The 21,461-nt window shown below is 32.8% G+C and overlaps 1 protein-coding gene across 1 annotated transcript in view; it reads left to right on the plus strand.

Annotated features, from left to right (window-relative positions):
- Positions 1 to 4,084: 4,084 nt before the first annotated feature.
- Positions 4,085 to 21,461, plus strand: part of LOC139527381 (uncharacterized) — an 81,684-nt gene continuing 64,307 nt past the window's right edge. Inside the window, exons 1-3 of the mRNA XM_071322794.1 lie at positions 4,085 to 5,179; positions 6,648 to 6,753; positions 18,311 to 18,643. Coding sequence (XP_071178895.1) covers positions 4,133 to 5,179; positions 6,648 to 6,753; positions 18,311 to 18,643 — 1,486 coding nt within the window. The 5' untranslated portion in view covers positions 4,085 to 4,132. The remainder of the gene's footprint in view (positions 5,180 to 6,647; positions 6,754 to 18,310; positions 18,644 to 21,461) is intronic.

Consider the following 21,461-nt stretch of genomic DNA (forward strand, 5'->3'; position numbering starts at 1 on the left):
TGTTAGCAAACACGAACCACTATAAAACAAATTCAATATATGTTTTAAATTATGTTTTTGTAGCTGTTGATCATATACTAAGTAATATCTAGTATATTTGAGGATTAAAATAACAAAGCTATTTGACAAAAACGGATGTCCAACGTTACATTTATGAAAAACTTTTTTGACTCTTATGTATAGTGATCATATTTCTTATTCTTTGATCTTCCGGAAACTTGGCAGGAACAACGGTATGTGTCGGTTCTTTGTGGCGTTAAAGTCGTTATTTTGCCAAATTTCATTTGACTCGGTGGCCGCATATTAAGCTTGAATAAGAAAAATGTCCGACGACGTTTTTCGGTAACTTAACGACTGAAAGTGAATTTTATAAGTAGATATAGCGGAAAACGAATAAAAAGAGTAAGACAATAACAACATCTACCAAAAGTACAAATATTGCAGATTTTATAAAATCTTCTCTACACAGTCGTTTTTCAAGCGGTAGCCATTTTGTCCAAGTTGATATTTCATTTTTCAAAGCAGTTAACGCGTATTTTTTAACTGATATTTCAATAAGTTATTTTTAATTGATCAAAACAAAAGTTAGATACACGAAGAGTACAAAATGCCAAAATTCTTTTCTTATTAACTACATATTTGAGTCTTTAAGGAATAAATTTTTTCAACACATTACAAAACGGTAGCCATTTTGTCCAAACGTCGAAAAACGTCGAAAAATCCGAAAAACGCTAATTTCCGACGTTACATGTCCTAAAGTTTCAATTAAATGTTCATGGTAATTAAAACAAATCGTTTGGTGAAATTTGGAAAAAGATGTTGATGGCTGCCGAAAAAAAAGAATAGTGCATGTTGCTACATGTATAGACTCCGACCGGGACATAGATTCGACACAGGTTAAATTTTGCAATTTTTATTGCTCGTTTATAGCTTTTATCGATTTATTTAAAAGAATCGTGAAAAGGGAAATTAAATCGCATTACATGAACTTCGTTCAACTTTTGCAAAGACAAATTGGAAACACCAAGACAATCTTCTAAATGTAAAATGCGAATTTTAATTTATGTTGCGGAAGGACTTTGAAATAGATCTTTTAAAGTAGTCTCTTCAGTAAGGTGCATTCACCAATTATATTAAAAGACTTAATACAAGTCCACGGAATGTTTTACCTTGCAATTTGTCCTGCTATTCATGTTATAACTGAAAGTTAATTATTCCTTTACTACATGTACTAGCGAAGCCGGAACTTTTCGTCAATATTAACTTGTGCATGAAATTGAGGTACAGTAAATTGAAAGACAAATCCAAAACAGCGACGAAAACCGTTTCATTGAATTAATAAAACCCGGGATTATATTAGCCGTTTTTACGAACAATTCAAGAGTAGATTACTTTATTTTAAAATGTATATCAGAAGTTAAACAATTTAAGCAAGCAACTTTAGAAGACTTGGAAAATAATTCTCAAGCCAAGATTCAAGAAATTGAAGGGGTGTATTTCGACAAATTATGTGCCAAGAAAAATACAATTCTATTCAAATTAATCAAGGTTAAAAATGTTTCGATTTACTTGCAGAGTGTCAGATATATTTGTATTGGGGTTGAATTAAAATATAGAAATTTTACAATAACAGATTATATGCACCATGAAAGTTAACATCCTATGATAAAAGTTTTGCACATTATTTATGGAAACCGTATACATGTACTTCCGTCCAATTTTTCCTTTCTACATTACTTGCGACAGTAAGCACTGCATTTTTAGGTGAAATAACTTAAAAGGTAAACATTATTAAATCGATTTCCACAACTTGAAGTAATTTATGATAAAATGATATCACAAAAAGAACAGAACCAGAATTAACCAACAACATATAAAAAACCGAATAAAACTTGCAAAAATTAATCAAAGTCAAAAACCCTCTTTGACGCCGCATTTTTAGTGTAACGTCGTGTTGTAGGAACATCGTGCACAACGTTTAAGTGTATACCATCAGCGGTTGTAAACGAAGATGGAACTATTGATACAAATAAAAATAATGTGTTAAATCGTTGGAGAGATGATTTCAAAAACTTATTCACCGAGGATACTAACTTTGCAATTCCTGATGAACAGGGAAATGTGCCTTAACAACGTGATATTTCTGCATTAAACGATTCAATAACTCGAGAGGAAGTTACCCTTGCGATCATAAGTGCAAAAATAGAAAGAACACGGGAATAGACGATAATCTGGCCGAGGTTCTGAAAAACGATTCAGCAGCAGAATTGCTGTACATTATTATCAGTGGATGTTTCGATCTAGGAATAGTACAATCGGAGTGGAATAGAAGCATCATTAACCCTATATTTAAACCAAATTCAAATGATGACAGGAATCAATTGAACTATAGAAGAATAACATTGGTATCGGTTCCGTGTAAAATTTATTGCATCATTCTGAATGCACGGCTTACAAAATGGTTATAAAACAACAACTTTGTATGTGAAGAGCAAAACGGTTTTTGGAAAGGTCGAATCTGCGAAAAACACATTTATACTCTACCAGACTTTAAAAGACAGGAAAATTGCTCGGAAATCAACTTTTGCATGCTTCATTGATATTAAAAAAGCATTCCACACAGTAAATCGAACATTATTATGGTATAAGTTACGAAAAATTGAAATACGGGGAAAGTTTTTTAGTGCTGTTCAATTCCTTTATGATAACATCGAATGTACCGTTCGTTTGAATGACGATCTGACTCCATGGTTTGATGTCACGAGTTGGGTAAAACAGGAATGTGTGTTGTCACCATCTTTATTTTCGATATACATGAACGACCTTGCGGAACGTATTAACGCCTTAAATGGAGTACCAATAGACGACTGCCAGATGAATATATTGCTGTACGAAGATGACATCGTATTAATTGCGCCGAATAAACCTTGTGTACAGAACATGCTTGATATTGTAACAGAATGGTGTGAAGCTTGGAAATTGTCGATAAACGATAATAAGACGAAGATAGTTCACTTCCGACCACCTTCAAAGGACATTTCGCAAAGTACGTTTACATGTGGTGGACATACTTTACTTTTGACCGACTTATACAAATATCAAATTGGTGTATGGTTTGATGAACACTTGCAAAAGAACTATCTAAAGCCGCTAGCCGTGCTCTTGGTGCATTATGTGGAAAAGTAATAACAGCTGGAGGTATGACCCATTCTGTATTTACTAAGTTATACAACCAGTTCTTCTATATGGAAGTGGTGTATGGGGATATAAGGACTATAGTTGCATCTCATCCGTTCAAACTCGAGCATGTAAATTCTTTCTGTATGTTGGAAATCACAATTCAAATCTATCTACAAGAGGTGACATGGGTTGGACATCATGCAAAATTAAACTGCAGACATCGTGTTTTCGGCTATGGTGCAAACTAAACAGACTTGAAAACAATCGACTCCCAAGTAAAGTTTGGCGTTTGGCGGCGCGACGACGAAAAGGTTGGACATTCGAGGTCAACAAACTTGTGACTTAACTTGATGTATGTGGACTTATAAGGGACACATCTTTATCCACAAAATACGTTATGAAAATAATTAATGAAAAGCTAGAACAATTGGACAATCGATCATCAATGGTGTGAATACATTTTCAACAACCGTGGTAAATTAAACGGAAACAAACTGCGTACATACAGACTATACAAACCAACAGTAAACGTTGAGTCATATGTAAAAATGAACATTCCACTTAATCAAAGGAGATATATGGCTATGTTTCGAGCCGGCTCGTTAAATCTTGCCTTGGAGACAGATCGCTACTCCAGACCGCAAGTTCCAATTGAAGATAGACTTTGTATATATTGCGATCTCGGACATGAAGAAACTGAAAAACATTTTCTAATTGAGTGCCCTTTATATGCAGACATTTCTAGCGTGATTGTAATTATTATGTTTGTTTTTTTCAGGTTGGAAATTTAAGAAAAAGAATCGAGAGTTATAAAAACCAATTTGAAAAAATGTTTTTAAAACAACGAAAGGTTAATCATAAAAGAGGCAACATCTTCTTTGTGTCGAACGAAACAAAGGGAAATAAAGAGATTAAAAAACTCAGAAGTTATATTTCAGAAATAGCAAAAGAAATGAATTATTTTGATGAAACACTGCCATCAAAATGGATTTACTTAGAAAATGCACTATCTGTTTTAAGAGGTTCAGGTATAAATGTTTATGAATGGGGAAATATCCTGAAATTAGCACAGATAAATTTGATAGAAGAAGACGACCTCCTTCTTTTCCTAAAATACCAGCATAAAATTGGAAATATAATTTTTTTTGACGAATTTCAAGAATATATCATTTTACAGCCATTTTGGTTAGTCCAATGTTTCAGATGCCTTGTAGATGATTGTAGTCCCGAAAAGAGAACAAATGTATTAAGTGAGACTGCTTTGCAAGCGTTGAAATCCACAGGGGAATTAACAGATACATCGATTAATTTATTATTTCAAAAGGAGCCTATCTTACAATTTCAAAAACATAAACGCCATCTACTTAATGTAATGGAAAAATTTGACATAATAGTGCAGCCTGAATGCCGAGATACTGACAACAATAAACATCACAAGTCACTTTCCTACTATTTGCCATGTATGATTGAAAACTCGCGTTCATTCACATCAATTAGGAATATGTTTATACAAGAAAATGGTAAAGTTACAACAACACCATGGTTAGTTCTGGAATTTGAATTTCTCCCCCTTGCCTATTTCAATCACATTTTGTTCTATTACTTACGACACTATACCGTATGCATAGATAAGACCACGAGACACCCTGCTGTATATAGAGGAAAGGCAGTGTTTTATCTAGAAGATAAGAAAAGTAAACTCATTATCTGTTTTTCACGAAATGCCATATCTCTACAAATTTGGAAATGGAGTAATGACGACGACGACATGTATGAAAGGGTTTTAAACGAGCTGTGTGATAAGATTGAAAACATAAGGGGAACAATAGGCCAAAATATATCTTACCATATAAAGGCAAAGTGCAGTTCTGCAGATTTCTCAAAACCTGACGATAGAATCTGCTTTGAAGACTTCAATAAAAGCGATGAATACATGTGCGAAGAACATAACGAGACCCATGGAAAGGAAGGCGTTGTGAATACATGGTTAATACATGGCGTAAGTATAGATTAATTGTTAATATATTTTTCTCAATTGAACTAATGTATCTTTTATGTATCTCAATGACTTAAACAGTATCCCTTTTTTTGGCACCAGATGCGCATTTCGACAATCAATTTCTCTTCCATGATGCTTCAGGCCAACATATTCAAAAATTCAAAGTTTATTTAAAGGATGAAAAGCTATAAACCAAAAAAAAAACAGTAAAGCCAAATCTGGGCAAGACATTAGAGCTTTGCATAAGGGAAATACATTTGTTAATTTAAATAATTTCCAAACCTTTGTATTTCATGCCGGTACCGACATACTCTCTACTGGAATGAACAAAATGGTCAATATTTGCCAAGAAAAAAACCTATAAAAAGTCTGCACGTCAAGTATCTTGTACATTTTCTCGTTTTACAATCCAGTAAATGCTTACCACTCAATGTAATCATTATGAACTTTTATCTAAAACCTTGATGATACCCGACAATTATATGGCATCCTCCACAATGCGATGCGTCATTGAGAATAAACTAATCATAGATACAAGGATTAGAATTGTATACTTGATTCAGACTGGCGTTTCTTCTACAAAAGACTAATTAGATTGATTGATTTTTGGTTGCTTTACGCCGCATTAGCACAACAAGGCTATATCGAGGCGAGCCTTAGACTAATTAGTGACGAACCAATAAAAATGTTACAAAGGCCAAATAAAGTACAAAGTATAAAGGGCATTGAGAGCCAAAAACTCCTCATAGTTTTGCCAAAGTTATGATTTTGAATGTCCCTCTGGTATCTTTGCCGGTGTCTAAACATAAAACCCTGATCTATGATATTGGTTATGTTTAGAGTTGATAACATTATTATCATGTTCAAGTTTTGATTAGAAAAATATGCATTACTACTACGCCAATATCTTTTCCAACTAACTTTTAATTTTACTAATTGAACCTTCACCGTGCAATTGTAAACTTGTTCACCGTTCATACAGATATAGATGTTCCGTAACGTATGCAATGCCTTAAGAATGCTTGTTAACAGTTTATATGATTGGCATTTCACGATGAACGAACAATTCAAAATTTCTTGCACCTTGATCTTTTTACTGATTTCACGAATCACGGCGAAAAACGAACCTTTTTCACGGCTGCACGTGAAAAAAAAATGGCAAAAGACTTTGCACGAAAATACAGCTCACTGATATCTTTCATTAGGATGACCCATGTGTAAACGTTTATACTACATGTATGTAGACTGATGTAATTGCATATGACAATGTATCAGTTCCTATGTTCTCTTAAGAAGGATCATTATTGAAAAGGTCTTGATGACTTATTCGCAAATGCCTTTTTAACTTTAAACGCGGTTTTTTTTTACATATTGTAGGAATATAACACGATGTTCATGTAAAGATTATTGTGGTTTTCTACTGGTTTTGCATTCATTAGATTTTTGTTTTATTATTTGTTTCAAAAAGTTTAACCGAAAGAAGCAAGAACAAGCTAAGCAAGAAGAAGAGAAAAAGAGAAGAGAAGAAGAGGAATTTACGAAAGCAAAACCCGAAACTTCTCCACATACAAGAGGTAAATTATTTCATCAATGAATATGTGGCTAGGTTGCACATATAAATACATATTATACTTAATCGTATTTTTCATTTTTGTTTCTTTTCAAAATAAACTCCCTTGATTTTTAGTTTTGAGGTTAAGGATTTTTGGTTTCTTCTTTGTGTTATCAAATACTCTCTAATTTCCCGACTGTTATCAATGAAAGTTTAACCCTCCTGCTGCCAAGTGTTTTTCAAGGTTGAATTTCGTGTGCCAAACAATACGAAAGCCCGACTTTCGTGACGTCTGATGTCCAATTATGACATCATTCGACATATGACGTCACGCCATAATGACTGTTACATGTACATTAGGGACCCACTGAAGAACAATATATAACACTGTTTAATCTTTGGTCTTTTTGTTTTTGAAAATTGTACATTAATGAGGAGAAGCTTGCATACATTATAACAACGGCATATGTGTCTCTACGGCACAGTCTTAGTGGACAAATGTGTCTCTCCGGCAGCAGGATGGTTAAAGACAATGTCAAACCTTTTCTTCTGTTGGGCCTGATTGGATAATAGTTTTGACCCCGACCGTTATTGACATTCTTGACAATACCAGATACTATAAGCAATAGGTCTTATATACTGTAAATTCAGATATTATTGCGTGCATTTATTATTGCGATTTTGTCATTTTACACTTGAATGCGATTTTAATTTTTACGATTTTCAGAAAAGTCATGTTTAATTCAGTTAAAATATTACATAATGCGAGTTTTAATGATTGCTTTTACAACTCAGTCGCATTATTCGCAATAATAAAAACCTCGCAATAATTTCTGAATTTACAGTATTCGGTGTTTGGACGGAAAGTAAGGTGAACATGTCCAACTGGCAGGTGTCATCTGAACTTGGAATATTTTTATGGTTTAGTGATTTAAGTTTATTGTTTGTGTTTTAGTCTGCTTGTCTTATACAGTATGCAATAGGTCTACTGTTTTTGGTGTATGGAATGATTGTATGGTGTACATGTATAGCTGGTAGGTGTTATCTGATATTGACCTCATTTTCAATATTCAGTAGTAGAATTTTAGTATTTTATGATGTAGATGCAAGTGGGCAGGTCTGCTAGAACAGACCTGTGGACCGGTCTGCTTTTAACCGAACATCTGGACAGGTCTGCCACTGACCAGACATGTTAACTAGTCGCTATTGACTAAAAACGTCGCAACAACAACACGAACAGTTTATATAACGTTATTATCTGCCCTTGCTACTATATCGTATGCCCTAAAGTTGCATTTATATCGGCACTTCCCAGATGAATATGATCCCTACTTTTAGAATTTAAAAGGCAATTGAATTTGATGATGTGTCCTGTATTACAAAAATACGCAGATGTATATATGAGATTCCCAGTTTTGCTGTACATACAAGTTCTCAATATGTTTGCATATAAAAACCAAAGTCTTTGAGTACCAAATAATAATACGATACAATGCATAACACAAATAAAGGACGAAAGGTTATGTCAAAATGATTGAGTGAGCAACCTTTACATAATTAAGATGATGCTCACTAACTAAATAATTCAAAATCTGCTGACTATGTTGAACGCATCTTTCCCATCGAACTGCAGATAAAAAATACAACAGATACATTTGACTCAAATTTGACTAACATATAGAAATTAATAATGAGGGTCATTTGTCGGTTTGAAAACTTGTGATTCCATTTCATTGTAGCAACATTCAAACAGCGCCTGCATACTACCTGTGACTGTGAATACTACCCTTATAGTCCGAGATCACAATTATTTCGTTATGCATTTCTTTTAGAAGATAAATAAAAATTGAAAAAAATCCCACTTGCACTTTCTCAATGAAATTTTTACAGTGTGTTGTACTACTTTTGGGACAAATTATATCAAAATTATAGAAAACTTCATCGGCTAACTCAAAATATGGACAATTTTATGTTTAGGGCGTCTTGAAATCTTTTGACAGCTCCCGAAGTGCTAATTTTAAACCTTTTTCAGCTGGACCAAATCACTACTTTCCTTTAAAATTCTGAACCCATATTTTTTCACAGTGTAATTTCACTCCCCTTCTTGCAATTTGAGGCATTAAACATGGAGAAATAAATTTTGAAGGGGTATAAAAATTAATGGCAAGTAACCCACTGTCAACACTAGGGACTATATTTGTGAACAATGAAAATCAAGGGACGACATTTGTGTTCTCGGACCTAATAGGATAGAAAGAGTTGACCAATCTTAAAAAATAACTTGGTATGACCAAATCTTAATGAATTATAACACTGCTTACAAAGTTTCATAACAATATGATACATATTATAGACAATATGTTAAATTCTATACTCATCTTTGCGTGTTAAGTTTTGACATTAAAATTGATAAAAATCAACTATCAACATTTGGGGCTTCAAAAATTAAAATATTGCAAAATAATACTTTTTAAACGCCTTAATATATCATTTAGCATGTACTAAAATTAATACAGTACTCATTTGATTTATCAGGCTTAGCATAATTTTTCAAAAGTCAAATTTACATGAGCCTGCGCCTAAAAATTGAGTTTTTCAATGAAGGGGAGCCTTACATGAAGATGTAATATTTTCCAGCAATTTTAAATTTGTGAGGCTTTTTGGTTATAAATAATCCTTACATATGCATTGAATGTACTTTAAATGGAAAGAAAAGTTACAAAAAACAAATTATATTAGATTAAAAGGGTCTTAGGCCAAGTTAGACTGGAAAATATTTAGGGTCAATTTAGGCCGTGCCACATATTTACATTAAAAAATGCATATTGAGGCCATTAGAAATGAAAAATTGTGTCTTTTTTTTATCATTTCTATACTCATGTGACATGATACAATAAATCTGAGCACAAAAAGACTCTTGCAGTTAACTTTTCTTGCAGACAGTATGGTCTGTTACAAAGATTTTTGCCTTTTTGGTGAAAAACTTGCATGCAATTTTAGTCTCAAAAGGCTTTTATTTAAACCACTTGCTATCCTACAGAAGAAAAGAAAGACATTATGTGAAATGGAACAGGTACAATAGACATTTTAAAGTGCTTTTGATACAAATTTAGTGAGGTCTTTATTATGGACTTCAAATTTTATGTACCGTAAACAACGAAAATCAAGGGACGACAATTGTGTTCTCGGACCTAGTTAGGCGAGTGACGTTTTCGGAAATGACGCAAAATTTTCACGGTAATGCACCCACCTAAAACACAGCTGATTTTTTCACACGTGATAGATGAATATCTGATCTTCATTTTTTGGCCAGTTGAACAAAAGTCGTAGGGTGCAATGTTTGTAAAATTGTATTAAAAGAGTAGAAATATTTGAAAAAAAAAAAAAGCCTTGCTTTCCTGTGTTTCAACATAAATTATTATATTTTTACTTCCTCATCTTTCGACATGTTGAATATAATGTATTGATTTTAGGCGTATTACAGATTTTAGTATAAGGCCAACAAAATATATATGTCTGTTTACGGTTACCCGACCGACCCTATTTTGAGTCCGAACTCTAAGCCATTTTATTTCCGTCGTAAAGAGAAAAATAAACTGAACTCGTGTTAAAAGTGAAGATAGTGTTGCCTGATACATCATAATGTTCATAATCATGAATATGATAGCTGTTTTAAGGAAATTCGCGACTCGTGTGATTAAATAAACATTTTGCCGCCATTGTTTTCTTATCAATAACACAGGAAAATAATCCAATCATCAAAAATAATGATCTCGGCCCATGGACAACTCGGACCACGGCAAGACGGACCGCACAACTCAAAACCATGGCGCAAAAAATAAAATGGAAAAAAATAATAAAATAGTGACAAAGGCTATATCTACTCTTAATATATGTCTACAATACGAAAAACAAAAAGAATGCATGGAACCTATAAAATGTTTAAGTCACGAATATGCCTATGCAAATCACCATGGCTTGGGTATTTTTAAGGCTTTTCTCAAGACATATTGTTGAAATTCGAATTGAGAACAATTTGAGGCTTTTCTACCTCAGGCATAGATTACCTTAGCTGTATTTGGCAGTACTTTTAGGAATTTTGGATCTCAATGCTCTTCAATTTCGTACTTTATTTGGCTTTTTATAACTTTTTTGGATTCGAGCGTCACTGAAGAGTCTTTTGTAGACGAAAGTTTATTTGACTACTGGAGGTAAATAAATTATTTCTGTTTGGATCTGCCACCTTTAAAAATATGTGTACTGTATATCTCCTCAGCATAGCATCATGTGCACCGGTCGTCGTTGACTCCAAATCAAGCGATATGATTACTGTTTTTACTACCATGCAAAGGTGTGCTGATATGAGTATGAAAGCCGCCAGAAGTTTTCATTTCAGATCTTTCACCAAAAAATATAGGTTATTGCACAGCAGATCAAATTGTCTAGGCCTTTTGAAATCCAGAGTGATATCATTCGTTTTGGAGGGTTCCACACCGTAGCATTTGCAATTGCTTCTCTTGGAAATCTCTGGAGTTTAAAAAATTTGAAAACTTGATAGATATGTATGTTAAAATCATTTTTTATCACAAATTGTGGAACTGTGCACCAAATTTTGCACGTTTTTTTTTTATTTGCATTTGCATTTGAACCGGTCACTTTACATTTGGATTTACATCTCCCTTATAAAAATCATTGGCCTATCGACAATGATTGATGGGTTGCTTCCACATTTGGTCCTGAATTTGATATATATTAGAGACATTGAATTTCACAGTGTTTTCTGTAGTACTTTTCAGTTATACAGAAAAATTTTGAACTTTCGAAAAATTCCCACTGACAACCTATCAGACAATAGTTTCAAGTTGACCAAATGCATTAAAAGTACATTAAATGATGCTCAAACGCTAGAAGATACACGTGTCTAATAAAATTCGACTGGTATATAATGATCGGAATGATAGTATGTGGATAAATTTGTCGGTTGTCAAAAGCTTTATTGACAACGCGTCATCACTGCAATGACTTCATTCTTTACGTTTATTAAACCTAGGTGGCGTAATGTGGAGGTAATTGTGACGAGGTAAAATCCTTCATTATTCAGTTGTTTAATCATTCGGTCTCTTCCACCATGACCTGTTTAGAGCATGTTTCTTTAAGTACCTTTTCCAAAATACCTTAGATTTCCTCAAGGAAGACATAAATTTTTAAATTTCCCTCAACATTCTGGTTGACTTTTCTAATCAACCTCTCAAAACCTCCAATGGTGAAAACGTTATACCTTTTTAGATTGTAGATGAAACGTCGCACGATACTGGTGTTACCTTGGCGAAATCGCGGACAAGACACATTCATATCATTAATTTATAAACATTGAAACTGATATTCTAAAATGTTATATATCATTTTAAAGCTTTCAAATTCTTCTTTCAGAATATTGTAATTTTGAATGTGTAGCAGACTATTTTCATTAAGTAAAAATCAATAAAATCTTCATTTCTAAAATTATTTCCTTGTCCCACGTAACCCAAAACAATTACATATGTTCCTAAAATAATTGTTATTACTAATTCTTTCAAAGATGTGCAAAATAACTTATTCAAGTAACATTTTTGTCATTATTTTTAAAGTAACCCTTTATCATGTTTATGTCTATTCTCCTCTCAAATCTTACAAATTCTTAAATTTATGATAAAAAAATGATGTTACAATTCATGAAAACTACATTTAGTCCCTGCTTTTATTGAAATTTAAAATAACTCTATTGAGTAATTTTATATTTTTTAATTACAAAAATTACATATATAAGTAACTAAAAAAAGTTACTTGTTTAAGTAACGCCCCTGACTGTACATAACAAAAAATATATGAGATAAAAGTACAAACAATTATCTCTATTTTGATATTAAATTCAAATGCGAGATATCAGATAAATCTATAATGTCAGATACAATGTCCCCACATACGATTTTGACCTTATGTAACAAATTATACAAACCATAACGTCTATATGTCATTATTGCGGTTTTCAAAGACGATTCGGGAATACATTTTTTTTTTTGTTGTTGCTTGTTGAGAAAACTTTAAATATTGTAGGTAAAAGCTCTACCAATTCCTTGGAGGGGTCAAGATTTTTCCTTGCGGAACTGACGTGTTTTCTTGACTTTATTGTGATCGAGAGGCCGATCCGCTTTAATACAAATTAATAAAAAAGAAAACAGCTATTGTTCCCGCTGATTCTCTGGTATATATTTGTGCAGAACTCAATGAAACTACCATGCTAGATATACCGTAGTTCTAGCAATTCTGAGTGTATAAATGAGTGCATTGCAGTGCGTATAGGGTATTAAAAAAACCGATTGCTTTTGTAATTAAAATGTAATATACAAATGGTTTGAATTCAATTCACATTTATATGTCTAATTTGTTAATATAAAAAGTGCAGTATATATTATCTAAGAAAAACGTGAATCTAAAGTTCTTAAGGTATTGCCGTCATAAAATCCGTTAAAGTAAGATGGCCATCTTAAAAACGTGCATTCTAACGTTTTTATTTTGGCTAACGTCTTTATGTGTGTAACGTTAGGTGACACCAGTATCGTGCGACGTTTCAGAAGAAAGTGTAAAAATTATAAAAGAATGATTATATAACTATTATGAACAATATTACCCATTATTGTTGAGACTTCGACTTTAGTCGAAGAAGCGAGTCATGGCGATCCTACATTCCGTCGTCGTAACGCCGACGTCCACAAATAGTCACTCTGTGGTTAAAGTTTTGAAAATTTTAATAACTTTCTTAAACTATCCTGGATTTATACCAAACTTGGACAGAGCTTGTTTATGATAAAAAGATAGTATCTACCAGTAAATTTTGCATAAAGAACATTCCTGTTTTTCCGTTTTTAACTTATAAATGAACCTTTTTTTCTTCAAGGAAATATAAAATTTTCTCTATGGTTAAAGTTTTTAAAGATTTTATAACTTTCTTATACTATTCTGGATGTGTACCAAACTTAGACAGCAGCTTGTTTGTGATCATCAGATCCAGAGGTAAATTTTGTAATAAAAACAAAATTTTGTTCCTAATTTTACTGATAAATCTGCCAGCAAAAAAAAAACCATTCACTTTGTTGTTAAATATTTAAAATTTTAATAGCTTTCCTGGATTTTTATCAAACTTGGACAGAAGCTTGTTGATCATCAAAAGCCAGTATCTAGTATAGGTTACACTTTGTAAATACAGCTGTTTCTCAAAACAAGCCTCTTTTGGGGAGTAATTGAATATTCATAGAAAATTCATTTTGTTTGCATACTGGTTCCCAGTTATGCTCTCTGTGTTCCATATCGCAGAGACAGAACTTGGGAATGTTACCAGTAAATAAACACGTGCATATTGTTTACATTGAAATATGTGGTAACCTTTCATTCGAGGTAGGGGTAGTTAAGAAAATTAGTGTAAGTTTAAACTCTGAGAAGTTCAGGGCATATAAACGTTGAAAATATGCCGCACAGCCCTATATTTTGACCTTTGAAAAAAATTGTGGTGCATATGAACTTTCAATTCTAGGATAAGATTTTTTTCAAAACTTCATAGTAAAAGTGGTACAGTTTTAGCGGTAAAAGGAGTTCCTATGGGAAATTGCATTGTCAATATTTACATAAATGCAACCTAGAAGGACATTTTCTTAATATTTTGCATCTATTTGTCCGTATTTTCCTGATAAATAGACTTAGTTTTTCTTCCAGTTATCATTACATACAGTCTGCAGTTAATGTGTATAAAACATTTATTAGATTCATAAAAATTCATACGCATAATAATAATAAAAAAGAAATGTAAAAGGTTAAAAAATGTGTACAAACGGACTTTCACTGTAAATATCTGCAGCCGACAATTAATATAGAAAAAAAGAAGATGTGGTATGATTGCCAATGAAACAACTGTACACAAGAGACCAAAATAACACAGAAACTAACAACTATAGGTAACCGTATGGCCTTCAACACTGGACAAATCCCATACCGCATAGTCTACAATCAACCGGGAACGGAGATCGTGGTTGTCGTCTGTTTATGTGGTTTTCGTTTTTAATATAGTTTAGACCGTTAATTGGTTTTCCAATTTGAATGGTTTAACACTAGTAATATTTTGGGCCCTTTATAGCTTGCTATTCGGTTTGAGCCTAGACTCCGTGTTGAAGACAGTACCTTGACCTATAATGGTTTACATTAATAAATTAAGACTTGGATGGAGAATTGTCTCACCGGCACTCATACATGTCAAACCACATTGTTCCATATCTATATCGGGTATTTTCATAAGTAATGTCTTATCGCGTAAATTATTTTGCGTTAAAATTTTGTTATCGATGATTAACAATGCATACATATTTAAAAAGATTTAATAGAAATATTTTACACTCCAAATGTGATTAATCCTTCTGCAATGCTCTAATTACGAACCTCTGATGGATGTTTTTTTAACAGAGACATTGATATTAAGGTAAGGTGACATCTGCCAGACTATCATGTTACTTACTTTAAATACAGCAAATACTAACAATGACCACTGCCCTTTCCTCGATCTTTATCTATATCATTATCGGAAAGCTTAATACTAAATTGGATGATAAAAGTGATGATTTTTCGTTTTCTACCGTTAATTATCAATTTTAAGATTGTGACGTTCCCTTGTCACCATCTTAAGGTGTGTATATATCTAAACTTGTACGATTCGCTCGTGTATGTAACAACGTGTTAGATTTCAACGAGAGAAATTATGTATTACTGAAAAATTATTGCACCAGGGTTTTCGATATCACAAACTAGTCAGAACATTTACTAAATGTTAAACAAGGACATCATTCGTAAATATAGCTCAAAATGCAGACTTCATAAACGGTCAGGTATTTCACATCCGATTTTTTTATGGTAATATTTTTAATAAAGTACAAAAATCTCAGTATTCACCTCAGAAGCTTACAAAACCTTTAAGTAGACTTAATTAGAAGGAATATAGTTACATATTGTTGTCAGGTCATTAAAGATTGCATATTTCGGCTTTAATATTGATTCACTTATAGGGTTTTTGCATCGGTACTTACGACACTTATTTAAAAACCAGTTGTTGGCATGACAAGGGTTATGTTCTTCTAATTCTTCTAATATGTTATGATGATATGATACTAAACCCCTAACGGGAGCTGGCATGTCAGTTAACTGCTAGTAGTCTGTTGTTATTTATGTATTATTATCATTTTGTTTATATTCTTTTGTCACATCGTCTGACATCAAACTCGGACTTCTCTTTAACTGAATTTTAATGTGCGTATTGTAATGCGTTTACTTTTCTACATTGGCTAGAGGTATAGGGAGAAGGTTGAGATCTCACAAACATGTTTAATCCCGCCACATTTTTGCGCCTGTTTCAAGTCAGGAGCCTTTGGCCTTTCTTAATCTTGTATTATTTTTAATTTTAGTTTCTTGTGTATATTTGGAGTTTAGTATGGCGTTCATTATCAATGAACTAGTATGTATATTTGTTTAGGGGCCAGCTGAAGGACCCCCCAGATGCGGGAATATCTCGCTGCATTGAAGACCTATTAGAGACTTTCTGCTGTTGTCTGTTCTATGGTCGGGTTGTTGTCTCTTTGACAAATTCCCCATTTCAATTTATTTTTTTATGTAACAAAACTGATACATGAACCTATTGACCCAACCTTATACTAGTAACGCATTTTTAGACCAAACTACGACAGTGTTGGTATTCATCAGCCTCAGTCGGTAATACTCATGAATTTGTGATGCAAATTCGAGAAAGTCACCGAATGTCTACCTTCCTTAAGTTTTTATTCATCGTCTATTATAAGGAATCTAGGACAACAATTTACACTAAAATTAATGCATTACAAGTAATGTTCAATTTGTCTAATCTGTGAAATTATGCATCTTCGTCTTCTTATCTGTTAATCTTGAAGGCTTATTTTTCTTTTATCTGAGGCAAGTCTGCTGAAGAAGCCTGCTATCTGAAAAGATGATAAAAATGCAACCGGTTTAAACAATCCCCTTTCATATCCATCTTAACTGATCTCTTTTCAGTTGACACATTTTCTGGATTTCAACACAGAGAAGAAAAGAAAAAAGTTAACACATATCATTCACAAAACTTTAACGTGTACACACACAACCTGTTACGATATATAGGGCATGTATAACAGAATTATATTAGGTTACACTCTCAAACGTGTTCGTTCCCCCTGCCCGAATCATGTCCCATTCCCCCTAACTTGTCTGAATCCACCAATCATATATGTTTTGACCAAACGTGTCCTTTACATATTAAAATCACCAAAAAGTTTCCAGTTTAAAACACCAGTACATCTCAAAGTTTATTATTTTTTATGTGATGTGACATTCTTATTTCTTATGCAATTGTAGAAACTGTGGGATCCATATTTATTTCAGCATTCATTTCTTTTTTTCTAAAATTGTAAAAACTTATCGAAGATATTAGGCTTATAGTAAGGTAAGGACAGAAGTAAGTTTCGTTTATATAAAACTCACCAGTGGCGATCGAATCAAAACAGGTTAAAGGCCAACTAAAAAAACAAAGTTGGAGAGAAATAACACCGAACATTCCCAAGCGTTTTGAATAATTCAACATCTTATAAACATTTAATTTATAAAAACAATAATGTGCATATCAATCATATTTCATTTCAAAACATAACATACGTGATCGGAAAGAAACGTCCACCAGTAGTTTTTTCGACACATTGGTTCTAAAACAAATCAAAGATATCAGATTGATAATGTGAAACCTCAGGCCTACTAAGGTCATAAAACTTTACTCAGTGCTTGGAGCACAGAAACCCCAAATCAAGTATGTTGACTGTTTGAATTCTGAGTTTGAGAACGTACTTATGTTTATGACCGCGAGTTTCGTCTACATAAAACTCATCAGTGGTCCTTGAATCAAAACAGTTGAAAGACCAAATCGAATTTGAGTAGCATTTAAACCCGAAAATTACAAAATGTTGTGTGCCAAATTCGGCTTAGGCATTTTATTACTTGGCGTAGAAAAATTTTAGTTTTTAAATAGTTCTCCATTTTGTAAACAGTACATTTACAAAGAAGGTATGTATCAGTTATATTTCATGTCAACACAAAAGTGCTGACTACTGCTGATAAAAATGTTATCAATATAGATAGAAAAACGAAAAGTTTTTTAACCAAAATGCAATGAAAACATATATGAAATGAAATCTGATTGACGTACAATTATTGTTAGGTACAAATAACAAACAGTTATGTAAGAACTGGTGAATTAACAACCTTTCAAATTTGTTTTCACGCTCATGTTAGGTCGGGTAGGCAGTTTAAAGTGATTTAGGTTGTAATAAATAGAACACATAATGATTACATTTGTACATGTCAACTATTAATTATATTCCCTTAAATTTAGTTATTTTCGGTTGTGAAATGGAGTACTGCAAAATAATGACAGAAATAGTAATCCACATAACTCGAAGGAGATATCATTCTGTAATAATTGTTAAAATCAAATTTGATAATTTCAGATCAGGAACATCATGAACATCACGACCTTACTGGTTACTATGATGAGTTATTAGATAACACAGTACTTGACAAGATGGTTCTAGATAACCTGATTTCTAGATGTATTTTAATGATAGAGGACAGAGAAGAAATTGTCAAACCAACCACACAACGAGAACGTAACAAGGTTCTACTGGATATCTTGACTGAACGACCATACCCTACATTCCATTTGTTCAAGGATGTCTTACAGGAGTCTGAACCATCCAATAGTTGTGTTCAAGAGCTTGTCAAGAGAATGATGAGTACTGAAAGTAGGAACGAACCCATTAGTTGGCAAGGACATGAGATTGGTAAGTAGTTTCAGCTAAAGATTTGTTGAAAAAAGATGTAGAGTGTGCCATCAACATTAACTTGTAATGTTCTTATGCATATTTGCGCACATACAATGCCGCAGTATCTTTCAATGTAATCTTTTCAATATTTCTGAATGGATTTCAATGACACAAACTAAACAGGGATCATGTGATGGACAGTAATAAGTGTTGCTTACTTCAAAAATTAAAAAGTTTGTCAGCGAGATCAAAGTTTACATCCAATCCTTATGGAAAATACTGGTTTTTTTTCTTCTATTTAATAATAGATAAAAGGAAGTTAACCCAAGTTATTTAAGGAATGACTGTAATATTTGTATCTGTCTATGAAGAAATAACATAAAAAATGTGGTGCACACTGAATTATCAGTGTAGCGGGTTATTTAAAAGTGTGCACCACCTTTTTTTACGTTATTTCGAATAGACAGAAAAAATATTAGTCATTCCTTATAATTTAATTCTAAATTCCATTTTCAAGGAGTAAATTTTGAAAAAAACGTTGGTGACGTCACGGTCACATGACAAAATTATGTTTATGGACTGATAGACAAAACACTTTCAGCCAATCAGAAGACGTGTTTCATCTAAAATTAAATTATATAAAAATGTTCCTTAGAGGGAAATTACCGTTTTGTTTATTACTTTGATTGAATGAAGAAGCATTATTTGCTATCTTGGTAAAACACATCCTTCGAGTTACTCTGACTCCGAGAAGCCTTTATCTATAATCACTATATGAACTTTTTGTCACATGGTTTCAAGCGTATTTTATTTTAAGAATGACTTGATATTTCTCTGGTCGATTTATATGTGTAGTTGTACCAAGTAAACTATTTTCAAATATGGGTAAATCACATCCTGCTTTTTGATTGTTTGATTTTTCTAAAGGCCTTTATTTATGTAGTGTAGATGCCGTATTTGTAACTGACCAGGATCAAAAGGTCATTCATTCAGTCTAATCATCTGATCTAACTATATTATACTACTGCTATGTTAAATATCCCATATGTTATAATTATTACAATTACTCTGCCCATCAAAAAGTAACAAGAATGGACTAATGAAATATCGTGTATCGACAAAAAACATTTAAAAACGATGGTATTTTATAAATACACTCCTGATTTGTGGTGTGAAATAATCTGTGAGGCGTATTATGAGATTATTATTTCAGGCGAGTGATAACCACAGCGAATAAGTTAAGTTTTTTCTTTGTCTTTATTTAAATGGAAAACATGGTAGTCGTATACGTTTTTGACTAGAAAAACAGTTTAAATATCGAATAAGTTTTAAGAAATAGAAAAAAGAAAGCTCTAGTAACGTTAGTATTGTTTTTGTGTTGGTTCCAAGTGTAGCGATTGGGAACTGTTTACACTAAATTCCATAATTCCATTCTTCCCACTGACACATCGTCCATAGATCTGATTTCTGGCGAATAAATAATACAGATTTTCATTGGAAGTATCTTGAAGTTGCTTTCTTATTTCGAGTGATAAAACATTTCAGCCACACTTAAGAGGATGTTATATTTAGCAAATACTCAATTGAGTAGGTTATGTTGGCACAGAGGATCGAAAAGGATAACTGGATAGGAGAAAAAAGTTAAATCACAAAAAACTCCGAGCAAAGTTCAAAACGGAAAGTCCCTAATCAAATGGCAAATCAAAAGCTGAAACACATCAAACGATTGGATAACAACTGTTATATTCCTGATTTCATACAGGCATTTTCTAATGTTGAAAATGGTGGATTAAACCTGGTTTTATAGCTAGCTTTAAATGTGTTTTACACGGTCTGAAGGCTGGATGCTGCATCCAATGAATGTTCTCATTCAGATCAGATGTGATTGTGTACAAAGCAGTCAAACAGACGCCTTTGCTAATACCAGACTGTTAGAGAAGTTTAAGAGACTATGATTCTGTACGCATATGCGTTAGTTGTCCCTTTGCCTTAAAATTCACATCGTACACTTTTCTTATTTTCAACATTCTAAATATATATATATATATATAAGGAGGTGTGATATGATTGCAATTGAGACAACTATCCACCAAAGTTCAAATTTAAGTGGATGTAAGCAATTATTGTTGTCTTTGTTCTTTGATTAATAGTTCAAATTTAAAAAGTAAGACCTCGCCTATTTTCATATTCCTAATCATGCCATGATCCACCTAATGCATAAGCCTATTTCGGTTCGCTAAGCTTAATCAGTAATGGATCCGCGAACTTTAAAATAAACAACATAAACGGTACCAATTTTATTGCATCATGTTTTACAAAGGATGAGTGGTAACATGTGAATAAGGAGAGGAGGAAGGAACCAAACCTTCTATTACATTTTAATGCTCAAGACATTATTGATCTTGACGTATAGTATAGAAACCTCTCTTTTTTGAAGACCGTGTGTCTATTGCGTGACTCATGCTTTTGTACAGGCGAATTCATATTAAAGATATATTTGACTTTAAGATCACAGAAGCAGTGCCAATATCACCTGAATTGATAAGGACCATTTCAAAAAGTATGTCAATCTTTACGTAATTTGTAACAGTTGTCCACGTTTTAAAAGCCTGACGATAACCAAAAACCGAAAGTTTAACAGAATTTGGCAACTTTTGAGTATTTATCTAAAGATATATAGGAAAAATATTCATAAGACAGACCAAAATTATGTTTGAGCTGAAGTTGTTTATTATCTATCTGGTACATACTAGTTTATTTTCATTTTTGATTTGTGATGTCGTTCGATGAATTTTCAAACACATGAACAATTGATAACGTTGTATCAAAATGACTT

The sequence above is a fragment of the Mytilus edulis genome, chromosome 6 (assembly GCF_963676685.1).
Source record: "Mytilus edulis chromosome 6, xbMytEdul2.2, whole genome shotgun sequence".
Lineage (NCBI taxonomy): Eukaryota > Metazoa > Mollusca > Bivalvia > Mytilida > Mytilidae > Mytilus > Mytilus edulis.